The 19,573-nt window shown below is 42.1% G+C and overlaps 1 protein-coding gene across 3 annotated transcripts in view; it reads left to right on the forward strand.

Moving 5' to 3' along the window:
* LOC147016175 (very-long-chain (3R)-3-hydroxyacyl-CoA dehydratase-like) overlaps positions 1-18,958 on the forward strand; it is a 33,535-nt gene extending 14,577 nt beyond the window's left edge. For 2 of the 3 annotated variants that reach the window (XM_085848942.1, XM_085848943.1), the window contains 5 exons: positions 832-959; positions 3,363-3,475; positions 6,570-6,676; positions 11,506-11,631; positions 14,313-18,958. In XM_085848942.1, coding sequence (XP_085705068.1) covers positions 832-959; positions 3,363-3,475; positions 6,570-6,676; positions 11,506-11,631; positions 14,313-14,389 — 551 coding nt within the window. In that variant the 3' untranslated portion in view covers positions 14,390-18,958. The remainder of the gene's footprint in view (positions 1-831; positions 960-3,362; positions 3,476-6,569; positions 6,677-11,505; positions 11,632-14,312) is intronic. The other variant, XM_085848944.1, reaches the window with a different exon arrangement.
* The last annotated feature ends 615 nt before the right edge of the window (positions 18,959-19,573 follow it).

Genomic DNA, 19,573 nt, shown 5'->3' on the forward strand with positions numbered 1-19,573 from the left:
CGCATCTAAGTGAGTATAAGATGCGTGCTTTGCTCCTTTGTAAGATAAGTTCTGCCGATTGGATAGATTGTGCTCGCCTGTTGTTTCTTGTCATTAAGTGTAAAACGTTATTGGCGTCCATGGCAGTACCTGTAAGTTCCGTACAGATTTGTGTATTCGCTTCCCTGTTACTTGGTCCAACGTTACAACGGGATTTGTGGCCTGCCTGAAAATGCCTCTACAATGCTCTTTGTACTGCTCACTGTGTGTGTGTGTGTGTGTGTGTGTGTGTGTGTGTGTGTGTGTGTGTGTGTGTGTGTGTGTGTGTGTGTGTGTGTGTGTGTGTGTGTGTGTGTGTGTGTGTGTGTGTGTGTGTGTGTGTGTGCTTGGCCCTCTGCACTCACCTGCTCCGTTTCCAATCCTCAACTGCCCGCTGTCGCCGTCACGGCTCCTTTAATTATCACCTTCCATGTTCCACCCATGGTTCTTGTTCAAACCTGTATTTATTGCATTTAGTTGTTTTTATTTTAGTATCAGAAATCCTAATCAACATTTTCTGCTTAAAATAATTAAATAAATAATCAAAACTTCTGCTCAGAAGGAAGCATGAATGATGAGCTTTCTTTGGGACGCAAGATTGTTTTCGATGGGCAAAGTGAAATGAAAAAAACTATTCATTTGATTTATTGCGATAGCTCTGACTGTTTTTGTCATTGCGTCAACAATATAATGAATGAATCCACAAATTCTGAATGCGCTTCATGTCATGTGACGGTGAAACTTTTCCCTTTCTCTTTATTGATTTCTAACATCTTCCCCTTACCTCTCACACCGCTTCATCAACTCTACTAGACTCGTTGACGGACACATTCTATGCCATTGGAAACATCATGGGGTTGTCTCAAGGCCTGGCCATCTTGGAGATAATACATTCCTGCTTCGGTCTCACCCAAACTCCCGTTCTGGTGGTGATTTTAAAGGTAAACGTTTTTGACTCTTGATGTACGAGTTTCATACGTGAGTTGTAGGTAATCATAAACTTGGCTGTAAATCTTTGGGCGAATTCAATGCATAGCTCGAGCAGTGACAATTTTCTTTGGTGATCTAAGGATCGTAGAATAGTGTTCGAGGACACGTAGCACATCCAGGACGGATATTAGGAGTCGATGCAAGACATGGGGTTAAAAACTGGGATCGCAGCCTCATGGGTTGAATGTTGAGATGGGAATGCCAAACATAATCTGCATTGTAAAGGAAGCTCTTATGGAGAATTCTGTAGATATTGAAGCTTTCCACTAGTTTTGCTTGCATGCTTACCATGAGATACAGATGTAAGTCGATAACAGATGTATTGAATAATTTGTGCAATTGGTGATGGCAGAGGAGAGGCAGTGAGAGATTGTGTACTTAGCGTTAGGGTTCTGGAGTTATGAGTGTAAAATACCTGAGATATGGATTGTAAAACAGAAAAATAATCCAACAAGTGAGAAAACTTCCATTTTAAATATGGATATTTCTGTGGATAAGCATCTTCTGCATAAGTAACCTTTACCCTCACCAGTTGTTACTGGAGTTCGTCAGGGGTGTGTACTGGCCCCCACACTTTTCAGCGCTTGTGTGGACTGGTTTCTGGGGAGGATGTCGGAGAGATCAAGCTGCGGTGCATCGTTTGGGAATGTCAAAATCTCTGACCTTGATTTAGCAGATTATGCAGTCATCTTTGCGGAGACTCCAGATATCCTTATCACCAACTGGTGATACTAATACCTAACTCTCGAGGTGCTGAATGAGGAGTCGGAGCCGCTGGGATTACGGGTTTCCTGGGTCAAAACTAAGATCCAGGCTTTCAATGACATCTTGGATGCTGCTATCCTGTCTGTACCTGTTTGTCGTGAGGATGTTGAGGTCACAAAGAGATTCACTTACCATGGCAGTGATATCCATGTCTCTGCATGTTGTGAGCCAGAGGTCAATAGACGTTTGGGTCAGGCCTGGGGAGTCATGGATTCATTGGATCATGGGGTGTGGCATTGTTGATACCTATGCAAGACGACGAAAGTCCAAGTCTTTGGTCCTTGTATTGCTCTCCGGATGTGAGACTTGGACACTGACCCGGTACCAGGTCTCTTTGGAGAAACCTTGGCTATCATTTGTCAGACCTTGTGTGTGTGTCCAACGAGTGGTTGCTGAGCGCGACTCAGATGAAATTTGACCTGCATAGTCCGTGAGCGTCAGCTGTGGCTGTATGGACATGTGGCTCGTTTTCCTGACGCTGATCCTGCTCACCAGATTCTCTCATTGAGGGCTGATCACATGCCTCATAGTTGCATCTCAGGGAGATGGAGATGGCCAGATGAAGGTCCCTGGAGTACCGGCAGAAAGTGGACACAGCGACGCTTGCTCCAGCGCATGCTCCCATACGTGACCTGACCTGACCTGACCCTCACCGACCATTCCATTCTTTCTTTTTAATCACTTTTCGATTAACATACTTTCATATGCCTGGTGTTGGCTTAATGGTTCGGGTGGTGGGCTTGGGATCCGAGGGTCCTGAGTTCAAATCCCGCTCAGCTGTTGAATTAATACCAGGTGGGGTTAACTCAGCCCGACCCGTCCAGGATTGTGCCCAATAGCCAAGGAGGCTGCTTAGGCAGCACCAATGCTCTGTACAGAGTATGGTCCCAATGGATGGATACCTTCACAATCAACACTGAGCAAAGAATGACATTTTCCATCATCGTGTTTATCATAATAACTGTCTTTTCTGATTTACACCATGAGGAGGAGCATGAAGTAAATGGGGGACGTGTGCATCATCCTGATGTCTCACAAACCTATTAAACTTATCCCAGCAGAACTCTGTATCCTCGAGTACAAGGCCCTTGAATTTTCATGCTTGTAATAAACTTTCCATATCATTCCTTTCTCACTTTTTGTATTTTTTTATTTTCATTTTTAACTTTGAAGGTCCACATGCGCAAATGTGGTGTCACTATATAATGGTATCTTGTACGGGCTGGGGATTCTCATCTGACTGCAGGAAGAAGTAATAAACAGAAACTAAACTTGTATTTTAAAAACAGAAAATTTATTATATCTGATAATTAATTAATTGACCAATTTATACCTTTATATGAATAAACATTATCATGAAGCAGTAAATACATTTGGTGAATTTCGATGGAAGCCGCTGTATCTTGCTATTGGGTGTCTGATTGGCTGTGAAAAGCCCCAAATTTCGCAGCCAATCAGGGACTCACAAAGGCAAGACCTACTGGTGATACCAATATACATTTTGCACTTGATGAAAATGCTCTCCAATAATAAATAAAAGCACTGCATGGAAACCACCGGATGTTTGTTTGTTTTTGTTTTGAACACAGGTGGTAGGCAGGTGCTTTATACTCTTCGTCCTCATTTGGAAAGAGGAGCATGTGCAGAACAATGACATTGTGTTCGCCATATTCTACTTATGGAGCGCTTTGGAATTGTTTCAGTAAGTTATTGAGTCCACAGGTTGGTGCACGCCGGCCGGTATTCCGTACACACGTATAATGTATCATGTTTTACTCCTAAAACTCGATGCAAGAAACGATGTTTTAAAAAGGCTCGAAACAAAGGAACATTTTCTATCGGAGAGGTCAGGTCAGGTCAGGTCAGATCAGATCTGTGACTTGCTACAGGTATCATGTAAATCTGCACTAACCTGTTCCATGGTCGGGTTGGCGATGACTAAACCGTCTCCCCTTCCAAGTATCTTGGTGAGGAGGGTGTTTGAATATGGACACCCAGCAGGATTAAAAACAAAACCTGTCAAAGGGCGGAGGAGCTCCTTGTGGGCCAACGGTCATCCATATGTAGTGCTCGACTGTGTCTGCAGACGTCCTCCTGCAGTTGGGTTACTTCTTATTAGGAGTTTGGTGGCAGGATTTGCACTCCGGCCACCGTAAAACACTTCACCCCGCAAAATAATCCAGAAGCAAAAAGAAATCTGAAAACCCACTCCGTGGGAGTACCTCCTGTGCAACTTCCCTTCGCATGGCAGCTCACCGGATGACGGGATTGGGGCAAAGCCTTCGCAACGCCCAATCTTTAATGATAGGAGGGTAACCACGGGGTAACCTTCCAGGGTCATATTGCGGTAGTGTGTCGGGGTGGTGCTGAGGTGTCATCTACCAGACGGCGGTCTCCTTGGGTTAACCTGAGGCGGTCCCTTCGGGTGGGTGCCTGGAATGTCCTATCCCAAAGAGAGGATGATCACCTGTCTCTGTTATCATCTGAGCTCAAGCGTTTGGACATCGGTATTGCAGCACTCTGTGAGGTTCGGAGACCGGATTGCGGCGAGATAATGGCGTGTGGTTACACCTACGATTGGTCTGGTCGGTCTGATTGTTACCATGCCCAAGGAGTTGCTGTAGCTGTGTCCAATAAGGTGACTCCAATGATAATTGAGCTAACACCGGTTAACGAGCATATTATGAGACTACGGATTCATCACTCTTTGGGGGTCATTTCCTTGTTCTCTGTACATGCTCTGACTGAGGAAAGTGATCTCACCGTGAAGGACGCATTCTGTGCCACGCTTGAGTCTGTGGTTGATCAGTTTCCCAGGCGAGATACTTGGGGGATTTCAATGCAGTAAGTGGAATCGATATGGATGGTAATGAGACATGTGTTGGTCCCCATGGGTCTGGAACTTGTGAACCAGAATAGCACTAAGTTCCTTGACTTTGCAAGAAGTCATGGACTTAGGGTGGCCGGTTCATGGTTTCAGTGCCCACAGGCTCATCGTTGGACTTGGTATTCCAACGCTGGTGGTGTGGCAAAGGAGATTCACCATGTACTCATTGATAGTCAGGTCAGATCAGGTCAGATATGGGAGCATGTGCCAGAGCAGCGCGTCCCTGCGTCCACTTTCTGCCACTACTCCAGGGACCTCCGTCTAGCCATCCCCCAGGCAGATGTCTGGCCCATCCCCATCTCCTTGAGATGCTGATCAACCTGCTGCAACCATGAGGCACGTGGTCAGCCCATTGCCCTCCTCTACTCATGAGACTCCCTCGCTGAGAGAATCTGGTGAGCAGGATCAGCGTCAGGAAAACGGGCCACATGTCCATACAGCCACAGCTGATGCTCACGGACTATGCAGGTAACAAATCTCATTTGAATCTCTCTCAGCAACCACTGGTTGGACACAAAGTCTGACCAGCGATAGTCAAGGATTCTCCGAAGAGACCTGAAACCAAAAGAATTGTCTCCATCTCAGATCCCTGGTCAGAGTCCAAGTCACACATCCATAGAGCAAGACTAGAAGCACCAAGGACCTGAAGACTCGGACTTTCATCCACCCGCACAGGAACCGACAGCACCACACCCCATGATCCAGTGAATCCATGACTCCCCAGGCCTGACCCAGACATCTGTTGACCTCTGACTCACAGCCAGCAGAGACATGAATATCACTGCCAAGGGAAATTAATCTCTCTATGACTTCAACATCCTCACCACAAACAGGCACAGACAGGACAGCAGCATTCAAGATGTCATTGAGAGCCTGGATGTTAGTTTTGACCCAGGTAACCCGTAATCCCAGCAGCTCCAACGCCTCATTCAGCACCTCGAGGGCCCCCAAAAGGATATCTAAAGTCTCCGTAAAGATGACTGCATCATCTGCGAAATCAAGGTCAGAGATCTTGACATTCCGAAACGATGCACCGCAGCTTGATCTCTCCAACATCCTCCCGAGAATCCAGTCCATACAATGCTGAAAAGTGTGGGGGCCAGAACACACCCCTTATGAACTCCAGTAACAACTGGAAATAAGTCAAAGATGGTACCACCACATCTCACAACACAATAACAAATATGCGTTGATAGTCGCTGGAGGATAATTCAGAAGTGCAGGGTCTACCGTAGTGCTCAGTTCCTCAATACTGACCACAGGCTTGTTGTAGCAACTTTGAAGTTGCAGCTTAAATCCAAGAAAATGGTACCATCTCAGCCTAGGCTAGATGTAGGCAAGCTCAAGGATGAGAGGATAGCTGAGGAGTTTGTGAACAGGCTGAGTGGAGATTTGGCGAGTCTGGGTGCTTCGGGAGGTCCTGAAGAGTTGTGGAGTGCCTTCAAGACCACCGTCCTTGATGTTGCTGGTGGATGTCTTGGAACTCACCTTTGGGCAAAGAAGAATTTTGTCTCTCAATGGACACTGGATACCACTGACCAGAGTTGCAGGGCCAGGCTGAATGGCAGAGTTGAGCTTTTCAGGGAGCTGAGGCGTAAAACTGTACGTGCACTGAGGGTGGACAAGGAGGCCGATGTGCGAGGAATCTGTGAGGGGGTAGAGCATCACCTGTGGTCAAGTGATTCTCATCCTGCTTACAGGGGAATTTGCGCATTGTGTTCATCCAAGCCTATCCATCGGTGTACTGCAGTGAGAGCAGAGGGTGGTGGGCTCTTGACGGAGGAGTCCGAAGTGAAGTCCCGCTGGGCCGGTAACAAAGACAAACAAGCAGACTTGGGAAGAACAAATATGTGGGATTGTTGCCTGTTTTTCTCCCTTTATCGTTTAATCATGATATGCCTCCCTGCAGACACCCATACGACATGCTTTCTGCATTAAAGCTCGAAATGTTCTTCATTACGTGGTTGCGTTATTCTGCCTGGATCGTCCTCGACCCACTCACTCTCATGGCAGAAGGTATGCTCATCACCAATTCCTGACCCTCTTTAATTCCCCACACCTTTGCTGGAGGGGGCAGGACATCCTTGATGGCATTTCAAAACAAACAATCCCTCTTTTGACTGATGGTGGGGAGCACAGAATATTCAAATTGATGCGATTCAAGTGCTTGTATGTTCAGGCAATCCAGGGATTGATTTCCATACATCGTTCAAAGTATATGATATGTTAACCATCTCTTGATTCACCAAGTAGTTTCATAATTATTGCATATAATGTCTCCCAAAAAGATGAAAATATTCCACATTATCAATAAGATCCATGTATATCCATCCATCCATTGGGACCATACTCTGTGCAGAGCGTTGGTGCTGCCGAAGCAGTCTCCTTGGCCATTGGACACAATTCTGGACGGATTGCCACTCCGACACAAAAAGATTACCAGCAAGATGGTACTCATTTTGCTGACCTCGGAAGGATGACAGGCTGAGTCAACCCCACTAAGTATTAATTTAACAGCCAAGCAGGATTTGAACTCAGGATGCTAGAATCCCAAGCCCACCACCCCAGCCATTAAGCCTACATCAGGCATATCCATGTACAGTAAAGAAGGAAGTCATTACATAATTAATGCATTTGGTTATAAACAAGTCTGAAGACGACGATGGTTCACGAGCGGTATTTGACGATGTAGATTGTTTCAGAAGTCAAGGATGAGACAATGTGATAATTTTTGACCAAGTTATAAAAATGATCAACATGATGTGGTACGAGTGACAGGTTATTAGCTGCAAAATGTCGAAAATCCGGTTTCGTTCAACAACTTTCAAAATTTAACCTTTGCATAACCTATAAAGGTCACAAATCAATGTTGTGGACATTGTATAGGCTCTGGGGTGGGGGGGGGGGTGTTTGTGTACATGACTCTTTTAGAGCGTCACCCTATTTTTTTTTTTTGTTCTATATGTGAAGACCTTCCAAAAAAGTTTGGGTAACACCTCCAGATCAAGTACATTTTCTCTGTAGGGTCCATCTTGGATTCGCAGTTGGCTACCAGCAAACTATAATTGAACCAAAATGCCCATATTGGGTTGAGATGGAATAAATCATTAGTAAACATCCATAAATTATTAATTTTGATTTACTTCAATTACTTATGCATTGCTTAACACATTTTAGCATGATTTATTCTCTTAAAACTTGGTTCACAGTCGAAAATGACTATTTTACGTAATTTTAGTCAAAAATAGCTTTCAACTTGAAAGTAGCTCAAAGTTTGATGGTCTCTGAATGACTTAATATTGTAAGTAGAGCTATAAAATTTGGCCAAAAGTTTCGATATTAAGTTCTCTGAGCAATTCGATTTTCATATTATCACAATGGGGCTATGTGTGATGACCATAGAGCTCATTGTAAACCAAAGTCACCCCTTCCCCCAAATGGCCACTTTTACGGCATTTCATCAAATGATGATATCTCCTCAACAAAATGGCATTGGAAGTTGATTTTTTTTTTTGTACTAAATATAGGTTATTGACCACAAGAAATTCATTGGTTACATTTTTTTGGAGTTTTTGGAGTTGATCTACTTATTAATAATTCCAAAATTGCTGCCGAAATATTGAAAATTCGGAATGCAGAACAATGTTCAAGATGAAACTCCAACTTAATATCCTTCCCACTCCCTCAAGCCTATCTATTAAAACAAGTCAAAAGCAATATTAATTTCAGAATTTTAATGTTTACACATTGAAATAAGTTCTGGTTTATGCACAACCATTAATACAGTGGTGCACATACATCAATACTATGAGTTACATACCACATTGCTGCCAAATAGCTCAATATGTTCCTGACTTGTTGATATATTTTCTTGAATTATCACTCATCCAGCATTCAAGATAACTTGTTCTAAATGCCACATTAAATATGCTACATACCGCTAGTACTAATATTATTACACACTCTGCATAATTTACGACATACATACATGTACCTGGATAGTTTTCCAGAAAACTACAGTAAACACACTGCATTCTAATACGAGTTACATGTACATTACTACAAACTAGCTCATAAAGTCCAGGTAAAATTGTTTTAATGTATTGTTGATACATTTTCTTGAATTATCATTCATCCAACATTCAAGATTTATAACATGTTCTAAGTACTACACTACCTATGCTACATACTGCTAGAACTAATATTGCTACATATTGGTTACATGGTGGTTGGCCTCGAACAATGGGGTCAAGGTCAAATGGACCCTAACAGCATTGTCATCACAGTATTACCTTTATCGAGGAAAAGCCTATATCATTCTAAACATGGTGTGATGGCAAGAAATAAAATATGGAAATCTTTTGGTTCTTGACCTTGCCCCGGAATGTGGTTGTGCCCCAAGTTCCCCTACATCTAATTAAGATGAGTGTCTCAATATAGTCTCCGTAGGATTGAAGCATATACACATCACTGTTTTAGAACATTAATTAAAACTTCAATGTTAAATCATGTCTACTTTTCATTATTTTGGCAGTCATTTTGAGGAAAATCTTGGGATTATGCTAATTATATCAGCTAAAAAAATACAAAAATGTTACCAATGATTTCCTTGGGGTCACTAACCTATATTTAGTATAAAAAAAATCAACTTTCCATGGCATTTAATGAAGGAGATATCATAATTTGATGAAATACTGCAAAAGTGGCCATTTGGGGGTAGGGGTGACTTTGGTTTACATTGAGCTCTTTGGTCATCACACATAGCCCCATTGTGAGAATATGAAAATTGAATTGCTCAGCGAACTTAATAATGAAACTTTTGGCCAAATTTTATCGCTCTACTTACAATATTAAGTCATTCAGAGACCATCAAACTTTGAGCTACTTTCAAGTAGAAAGCTATTTTTGACTAAAATGATGTAAAATATGGTCATTTTCTACTGTGAACCAAGTTTTAAGAGAATAAATCATGCTAAAATGTGTTAAGCAATGCATAAGTAATTGAAATAAATCAAAATTAATGATTTATGGATGCTTAATAATGATTTATTCCATCTAAACCCAATACGGGCATTTTGGTTCAATTATGGTTTGCTGGTAGCCAACTGCGAATCCAAGATGGACCCTACAGAGAAAACGTACTTGATCTGGAGGTGTTACCCAAACTTATTTTGAAGGTCTTGGCATATAGAACAAAAAAAAAATTAGGGTAACGCTCTAAAAGAGTCATGTACACAAACACCCCCCCCCCCCAGAGCCAGGAGTAATATTAAAATAAGGAAACAGGATACGTGCTATAGCTTATTGGAGTTAGTTCGTCGAAGAAGGTCGAAAACACGGTTCGATTCCCACAACTTTGAAAATTTGACCTTTGTGAACCTTAAAGGTCAAAGGTCAAGGATTATGACCTTTGGTGCAAAACTTCCTCTGGAACATTCCAGGAACAATATAACGTCATATAGGCAATATGGCATTTCGCACTCCTCGGATTATCCAGACTTTGATGAAATCAGCGTAAAAACAAATTGAAGGGGGTGCCACGGGCAAGGTGTTCGAGATAGAGCAAAATGGTTTCAAGACTTTAGGTGGGGAATGACCTCAAGATTATGCATAAAAAATATTGTCATCCTTGCTCTCAAAGTTTGGGTAGTCATATGATTTTTATGTCAAAATTCACAATTTTCTAAGTTCGTGACCTTGTGACCTTGTGACCTTGACCTTGGGACGAAAATGAAAAATTGAGCTCCGTGGGGCTATGCATGTGCCGTTGGGCTAACGAAATACCGAAACCCCTGCCAGATTCGACAAACCCCCTCGGAGAAGATGTAAATTGAAAAAACATGTTTTTTGGGCGTGGCTCCACCCATAATGGGCACAGCACGCCCATTCGCAGGAAAACACAACTAGATCATGATATAAACCTCCCACCAAAATTTTATCAGGATCGGATCAAAACCCACGGAGCTATGCTCGGGACAGACAGAAAGACACACACCAATAACGAATATATTGGTCACTTACTGACTCGTGAACCAATTAGTGGCACTTTGACTGGTGGACAACAACTCATTTTAAATCTTTATCTTGGAAATATTGTCAAGTATTTGTGTGTTTGTACATTATTCTTTCATGGCTGAACCTTAGCACCTCGACCCCAAATTTTGGTTGTAGTAACTTCAGAATCTGGGCAAGGTTTCAATGTCCCACACGTTGGACTTGATGTCCATTTTGGCCACTATAAAATGTATATTGGGATGTGTGGTCAGGCAGTGCTGCTTCTGGCCTGCAGGCAAAAGGTAACCACCATAAGGCCAATAACCCCATAGCTTTTCAATGTCCACCACGTCCCCGAATCATTGCTGGGAAAAGCTCACCCAGCTGGGCATCGCCAGGTAGCTCCTGCTAATAATGAATAGTTACATGTACAATTGTATTTTCTTAATCACCAAAATCCATAAGCCATTGCAGAAAAATAAGTTACATTCTATAGTAAGTACATTTAGACCCAAACAGAAACTCCAAGAATAACCTCTATAAGGTCCAGTGAAACAAATGTGTCGGGGTAGGGGAGAGGAGAGTGGGGGTAAATTTCACAGAGCTATGTCATGTTTACAATGCCTTGAACACTGTGGGTTTCCACTTCATGGAAGTGGGGGGAGGGAGGGTTGGATTCCTGGTACAACAAATGTTCAACTTACTGACCAGTCCAATGAACATCCGTTAATTAACATGAAACTCTATTCTACATGTACTTGTCAAAATAATTATTGTTTTACGATAATATAATTTTTTTTAATGGATGCTTCATAACTAAATTAGTCTTGCCATGTCACCTTGTCTTGCAGTTGTCTGTATCGTGAAATCGACCGTTTACTTTGGCCAATATTCCATCGGCTTCAGCTCGTCGCGAATCATGTCTGTAGAGATGCCGACCTTGCTGTACATGTATATCTTGGTGTTCATTCCTGCAGGTAAATGCACTTTTAGGCAATGTACAGGTCGGTATACTACAGAGTATAATTTGTTATGGATTACCAGCATGAGCTTGTTGTACCCGAATAGCACCAATCATGGCGTCACAAGCTAATTTTACAAGAAAGTGTAGAATGTAAAAAATAAAATAAAGAAGGCAATATTGATGATCCAACCAACGCCAACAATCGATCCACAACATTTGCACTTCTGTACTAAAGGCCCGGTCACACCTTGACGTTTTAGCCAACGTATGCCGATTTTTGAATTTTTTTTCTAAAACGCTGGCACACGTTGAATACGTTATGGGTAAGTTTTGATAACATTGAGAGCACGCTGAAAAACACTGCCATACGTTGTTGTACGTTGGCTTTAAACGTTGTACTTTTTGGTTGTCCTCAAATTTTTTCATGCTTGAAATTTCACGACGTATGCCGGCGTATGACTCGCACGTTTCGCTACGCTGGCCACAAGTTGTATACACGGTCTGCGATCGTTGACAGACGTCAACACATGCTACTTGTAAGTTAATCACAAGTTGAGACACGCCGAGGTAATGTTTAGCGTACCCGAGACTTATTTCTAACCTATGATTAACGTGTTGTTGGCACGTTACGCGATCGTTGCCACACATCGATAGACGTTACTTTTAAGTTACTCATAGGCTGAAAGACGTCGGTATAATGGATCGTCCTTGCGTCAGCGTCCACGGCCACGGCCAGGACACTTATTTGCAGCATTCTTCAAACTTTTCTTCGGCATGACGAGGATGTTCACACTTCGATGTCTAGCTTGGCTATGATTCCAATTGTCCATCGGCAGCGTCTATTTAAAATAGTCGAGTTTGAGCGATTTAACACGTTCAAAAGAAACTCTTCAAATTTCAAAACCCCAGCGTCAAAAAACAAAGGCGAGTGACAGCAATTTAAATCGTTCATTGTAAACAATGAAAATGGCTGAGTGGTACCGTTTAAAAGTCGTTGAGTGTAAAAAAAATCCAATTGTTGAGCGCAAGCGTCTACTTTCAATAGTGGAGATGCAGCCATTTAAATCGTTGAGTTTATCATTTAAATCGTTAAATCGTTAAACGCAAGGACGATCCATCATAACCCACACCCTCCCCCTCACACTCACCTACTACTGCCAACATGAACAAACTACTACTAATACTGATACTGATACTGATACTGTTACTGCTGACATGGACATCGACTCAAAAAGGACTCGAAAACACTGTTGGGTTCCCCTTTTATGAACACCATTTTTATATACCAATTCCCAAAACCGCTGGGAACACGTCTTTATATGGCAGTTGTAAGCTAGAAACACGTTAATTTTTTTTTTTGTCGACCAGAAGATGTCATTGGAATACGTGTACATACGTCGATGTGTGTTGGGACTACGTAAAGAATTGGTTCAAAGCACGTCAAACATAAGTTAGAAATAAGTTTCGCGTAAAAAAGATATTACCGCCACGTGTTTCGACTTATGAGTAACTTATAAGTAGCCTTTGTGGACGTGTGTAAGCGTCCACATATCGGGTGTAAAACTTATCCCCATCGCATGCGGAACGTGTGTCATACGCCGAGTACGTTGTAAAATTTTGAACATGTTTAAAATTTCTTGACGTACTCTACTTACTACGACGTATGATAGCGTACTTTAGCGTTCTACTCACGTATACCAAACTTACTCATACCGTATTTGACGTGCCCCAACGTTTTAGACACATTTTTCTTAGGTCGGCATATGCTGACAAGTTCGCCAAGGTGTGACCGCGATGTTGACACTTCCATTTCTACGGCAGTTATGATTCGAATCGTTGTGCGTCAGCCTTTTAATAGGCTACGTCACGACATCGTCGGCGATGCGTGCAACGCGCTATGCCTAAGTTAGACTTTCGTTGGGCATCGGTTGTGTAGGCCGACAACAGGTTCAGCATTCGTTGGTATAAGTTATCTATAACACAACGAAACGTTCTGTGTCCGTTACCAATGCGTTATACAGAAGACCAAGTCGCTATGAATATGTCCGAATCTTTAAAAAAAAAACATCAAAAGTTCAACGTAAGCCAGCGTTTTACATACATTTTAATACGTTGCCATCACTGGCTAAAACGTCAAGGTGTGACCGGGCCTTAACAACTAACCATCTGTATATTTCCCCCATGAAAGCCAACAGTACCTCCTGCCCATTGTCTTTCATAGGCATGATGCCCTCCACCCACTCCTCCTTGCCCCTGACTCCCTACCCCATACACACATCATATGCTGTGTATGTAACATACACACAGAGTGAGAAACAGCGTTTGAATGATGAACAAAAGAATATTCTGCCACATCAATATACATACGTTGGCGTAAAGAAAATCCGAACCCACCAACCCCATCTTTTTAAATTATGAAACTGGAACCTCACAATGTTTTCCCTTCGTAAAGAGGGTTTCTATTAATTTCAGGATGATAAACTACAAATACAGTTCTCCAACATGACTTCACACCTTATCAGACATTCTTCAGCAGGAAATTGAAATCCTTGTAAGTGGTGATTGGCTTTGATGAAGTGAATAAGTTGTTTTAAGTGATGACAACATTTAAACGAGCGTGACCTTTTTACAAACAAATTTTTTTTGGGGGGGGATGAACCAATTCCTCCTCGTATCTGCTGCTCTTCCCTTTAGGCTTCTATGTCAAATGCAGGTACCTGATGTTACAGAGGAGGAAACTTGTGAATGAATGGAAGGTAAAGCTGGAATGAACTTTTTTCTACTTCAGGTTGTGTGATCGAGGTCAAGTGTTTAAAAGAGTATTTTTTATCGGCAAAATTGTTTTCTACAAACTCCATTGCAAAAGTATTGTTTTTTTCATGAAGCTTGGACTTCTGTTCTCTCAGTTGGTAGGAATATTGTTCTACACTGAAGGATATTTTAGAATGTGAAAATATAACTTACGAGTTCCTTTCCAAGGAGCTTCAACGCTGGATGTTGGTTAGGCCCAGGAATCCTGCACATTGGTTGCCAACCTATGGTTGTCTGTACTCCATAATGAAATTTAAGATGTATTTGTTTTAATTACCCTGCTTTACCAAAAATTATAATTTTTGTTTGTTTGTTTTCTTACTGTGTTGTTTTACCAACAAGGTGCTTATTGTACCTGTGCACAGCTGTGTGCAGTTTATATCATATATATATATATACAAGTCTGGAGACGACAATGGTTCACGAGCGGTATTTGACGATGTAGATTGTTTCAGAAGTCATGGATGAAACAATGTGATAATTTTTGACCAAGTTATAAAAATGATCAACATGATGTGGTACAGGTGACAGGTTATTAGCTGCAAAATGTCGAAAACCCTGTTTCGTTCAACAACTTTCAAAATTTGACCTTTGCATAACCTTTAAAGGTCACAAAACAATGTTGTGGACATTAAAATAAGGAAACAGGATACGTGCTATAGCTTATTGGAGTTAGTTCGTCGAAGAAGGTCGAAAACCTGGTTTGATTCCCACAACTTTGAAAATCTAACCTTTGTGAACTTTAAAGGTCAAGGATTATGACCTTGGTGCAAAACTTCCTCTGGAACATTCCAGGAACAATATAACGTCATATAGGCTATATGGCATTTCGCACTCCTCGGATTATCCATACATTGATGAAATCAGCGTAAAAACAAACTTGAAGGGGGCACCACGGGCAAGGTGTTTGAGATAGAGCAAAATGGTTTCAAGACTTTAGGTGGGGAATGACCAAGATTATGCATAAAAATATTGTCATCCTAGCTCTCAAAGTTTGGGTGGTCGTATGATTTTTTTAATGTCAAAATTCGCAATTTTATAAGTTTATGACCTTGTGACCTTGACCTTGGGACGAAAATGAAAAATTGAGCTCCGTGGGGCTATGCAGCCGCTACTGGACTAACCAAATACCGAAAACGCTGTCAGATTTGACAAACCCCTGAGGAGAAGATGCAAATTGAAATCGGCTATGCCCTAAAAACACATTTTTTGGGCGTGGCTCTGCCCATAATGGGTGCACCATGCTCATTCTCAGGAAAACACAACGAGATCATGACATAAACCTCTCACCAAAATTTTATCAGGATCGGATCAAAACCCACGGAGCTATGCTTGGGACAGACAGACAGACACACACCAATAACGAATATAGTCATCACTTACTTTTTCGTGAATGTATATATATATATATATATATGTATATATATATATATATATATATATATATATATATATATATATATATATATATATATATATATATATATATATATATATATATAGACAGTAGACTAGGCGTAAGTCGTCACCATCGGGACCGAGAAAAAAGTGACGACTTGCGCGTATGCGAACATTCATGATGACTGTGGGGTGAAGGATGAAGTCGCGCGTGGCCTGGACACGTACGTGTGAGAGGGCGCAACAATCTCTAAGCCGGCTATTGTACCAAAAGGGAAACACAATCCTCGGGGCATAGGTGGAGGTTCATTGGTGAGTTGGAAAGTGATCAAGCAAAGATGGAATTCATGAATCACTTTATCAAAAGTAAAGATAATGAACAACTGTAAGACAACTCGTATACCATCGGTGATGGTATATAACTATTGACAAATGTGGAATTAATGGCTGTTAGAATTCATTCATTGGAATGAATGTAGAATGAGTTTTCATATGGAAAGAAAACTCTGATACCATCGACAAATTACATGACACACAGTCATCGTGATGACTACCACTCAATACCTATGTGTAAGTGAATGCGGTGATGTACAAAACAAGCCAATATAAAACCATGATCGGACTTCAACACAAAGCTCGATCGATCCTTTACTCCTTCACCAGAGACTGCATTGCGCAGCCTGTCTACCTCTTCAGATGCATGTGGGACGGCACGCTGACTGAGCTGAACGCAGCGCAGTTATAAATAGCCTATCACTGGCGGTGTACACCAATGAGCGTGCATCACGATTCCATGAAATCGGGCTTCTCACGAGGCAGCAGTTCCGTGTGACGAGTTAGGCGTGGTAATTTACTTGAGTTTCCATTACGCGGGAACGGACAACATCTGACGACTTAGACGAAGTGACGACTTAGGGATGACGACTTACAGACTTTATTCAAAGGGATTTAACATTGGATAAATTCGGGACTTTTTGACGCTGCCGACTTTGGCGAAGTGACGAGTTACACGCTGCTGACTTGCGCCTAGTCTACTGTACATACCGTATCAGGAAAAAGTTCCTGTGCATCATTTTACACCGTTGTGAAATGAGAAATGCAAACAAACACATCACCTTGGTTGGTAATATCAATATTTAGTGTTTGATAAACATGAAATCGACATGAGAATGTCAACACGTATGCAAGACATGTCTCTCAGGGCTTGAAGAAGGGTGTGGTCAATAGTCAGTTAACAGCTCAGTATCTGGTGTGACCACTATTTGCTTTGGTACACGCTTGGCAACGGTGCCTCATTGAGAACACAAGATGGTTGAAGAAGGCTTGAAGGATGTCATTTCCAGATTTGTACCAAGGCCTGCCACAGTTGGGCCAATGTCGCCAGCTGGTTTTGAAGACTGCGCAATCGTCGTTCCATTTCATCACACGCATGTTATTTGGGAGAAAGATCAGGTGATACAGCTGGCAAGGGAAGTTTGGGAATGTTCTCTTGTGCGATGAAGTCGGTGACCACTCGTGCGACGTAAGGGTGCGCGTTATCCTGTTGAAGTGTGACGTGACATCCAATAACCTGCAGGAACGGGAGGACGCGAGGATGGAGAACTTCATCACGGTACCGAATACCTGTCAAATTGTCATCAATGTCCTCCAGCTGGGTTCTGTGATGTGCGGTAATGCCTCTCCATGCCATCACACTTCCAACAACGAATGTTTCCCAACACATTTGTCAGCATAATGTTCCCTTTCCCGTTGATAAACATAACAACAGCCATCACTACTGTCAAGATAGAACCTCGACTCATCTGCAAAGAGGATGGCAGCCCAATGTCGTCTCTTGAACCTCAGATGTTGTCTACACCAAGCTGGGAGCGCATGGCGATGACGTAGAAACAAAATTGTACGTTCTGCTGGTCGTCGTGGTTGGATGTTTTGCTTGTGTAACCGATTCCTGACGGTTCTGGCACTGATTGGTCACAAGGCAGGTGTGCTGCGAGCTATCAAACTTGCTGTCTGGAACTGATTCATAAGGTGCACCAATCGGGTACGGTTATCTTGCCGACGTGATGTCACACATGGTCACCCAGAACATGGACCGTCTCTGATGTTGCCAGTTTGTTGATAACATCTCCAGTGACTATATAGTGTTCTGATGAACACCAAAACACCTCGCCACAACGTTTTGTAGCATTCCTATCTCAAGCATGCCGATAGCACGTAGACGTTCATTTTCAGCCGTTTAAACGTCAACAAAAATGTTTTTCACAGCTGTGATGATTCACTGAATCTTGTTATGTTGCAATTTGCTCAGTACAATGTGAAGCACTGTCACGTGACTCTGCACACGTGCATGGCAATTTGTGTGTGCACTGCACAGTACGCATGTGCAAATTCCGGATATTCATGGGTAAAAAAAAAAAAGATGACGGAGAGAGAGGATGGGAGGAAACGGTCACCTGCAAAGCAGATAAGAGAATTGCGTTATGAAAGGTTAATGGATGCAGAAAAGACCATGGGTAGGAATGGCAGTGAAATGAGATGGTAGTGTCCTGCCTGCTTGTAGCTTTGGACAAGCATGTTCTTGATGGAAGAGTAGGTTTGACCTCAGGAAGGTATGTACACAAACAGTAAAAGTGACGGAGAAAAGAGGTGAAGCGTGTGGCAAGTCTGGATTTTTTGAGTTGAACCAGGAGGGGGTTACTCGAAGAACATGCATGTCTTGTAGTAAGTAGCTTGGGGGGGGTGGAGGATGGAGGGAAGGGGGTTTGGAGGGCTGAGAGAATAGTTATGTAATTTATGCAAAAAGAGCAGGTATTGGCAAACTTGTACATCTGTTGTTCTCTCATTAGCCTTGCCCATTCCTGAAGGGGCAGGAGAGGTTATTGTGCATGGCCATGCAGATCTATAATATGGGTTGGTTAGTCTCAGAACTACTGAGATATATGTATATATTCTATATACCTTGGAGATATCCTACATTGTTAAATGCTCTGTCTTATTCGTAATATTGCCTTATCCACCATATACACAACCCTCATTTTCTGTATCGGAGATATATTGTTTCATATGCCATTATTGTGCTTGTTCAACTGTCTAAAGATATAAAAATACAAATAAAAACAACCTTCTCCAAACGGTTTGTTTCCATGTTATAACGACGTTGAGAAAAAGAGGTAATTCAACAAAACATGCTTCGAGTCATGTGCTACCTGTGCAACAAATGACCAAAAACATCCATGGCACTGTCGGCTATGGGCTTGAGGTGGTCCACCTGTACCCCCCTCACTATTAGGTTTCTTAGCTATTTTTATGTAACCCTGGGTCTGTTGAGTTGGAAAATAATGTTAACAGGAAAAAACTTGGGTCTCAAGATATCCCCCCCCCCATGGACTTTTTGTTCACGTCCATTTTTCTAACCACGGGTAGTGAATTAGGGGTAGGGGAAATTGAAACGGCTGTAATTTTTCAACCAATCATTGTAGAATAACAGATGACCACTTCAAATGTTGGCCTTGGCTCGGCCTACAATTCGATGTATAGCTTATGCAAATGCATTCAGTAAATAGGTCAACAGAGGTCAAAAGGTCACGAAATTTGACCCCTGCCAAAAATCACGCCCCTTCTCAGAAAATTCATCACCCATACCATTCCAAAGGGAATTTCTCAGCTAAAATGGGTTCAAATAGAAGCCAATAGGTACCCAAGTTGATTATAAGTTTGAAAATGTGGATGCTCTTATTTCTTAAGTC

This window comes from Eptatretus burgeri, chromosome 12 (assembly GCF_056783735.1).
Source record: "Eptatretus burgeri isolate ZD-2024b chromosome 12, Ebu_testis_v1, whole genome shotgun sequence".
Taxonomy (NCBI): Eukaryota; Metazoa; Chordata; class Myxini; order Myxiniformes; family Myxinidae; genus Eptatretus; species Eptatretus burgeri.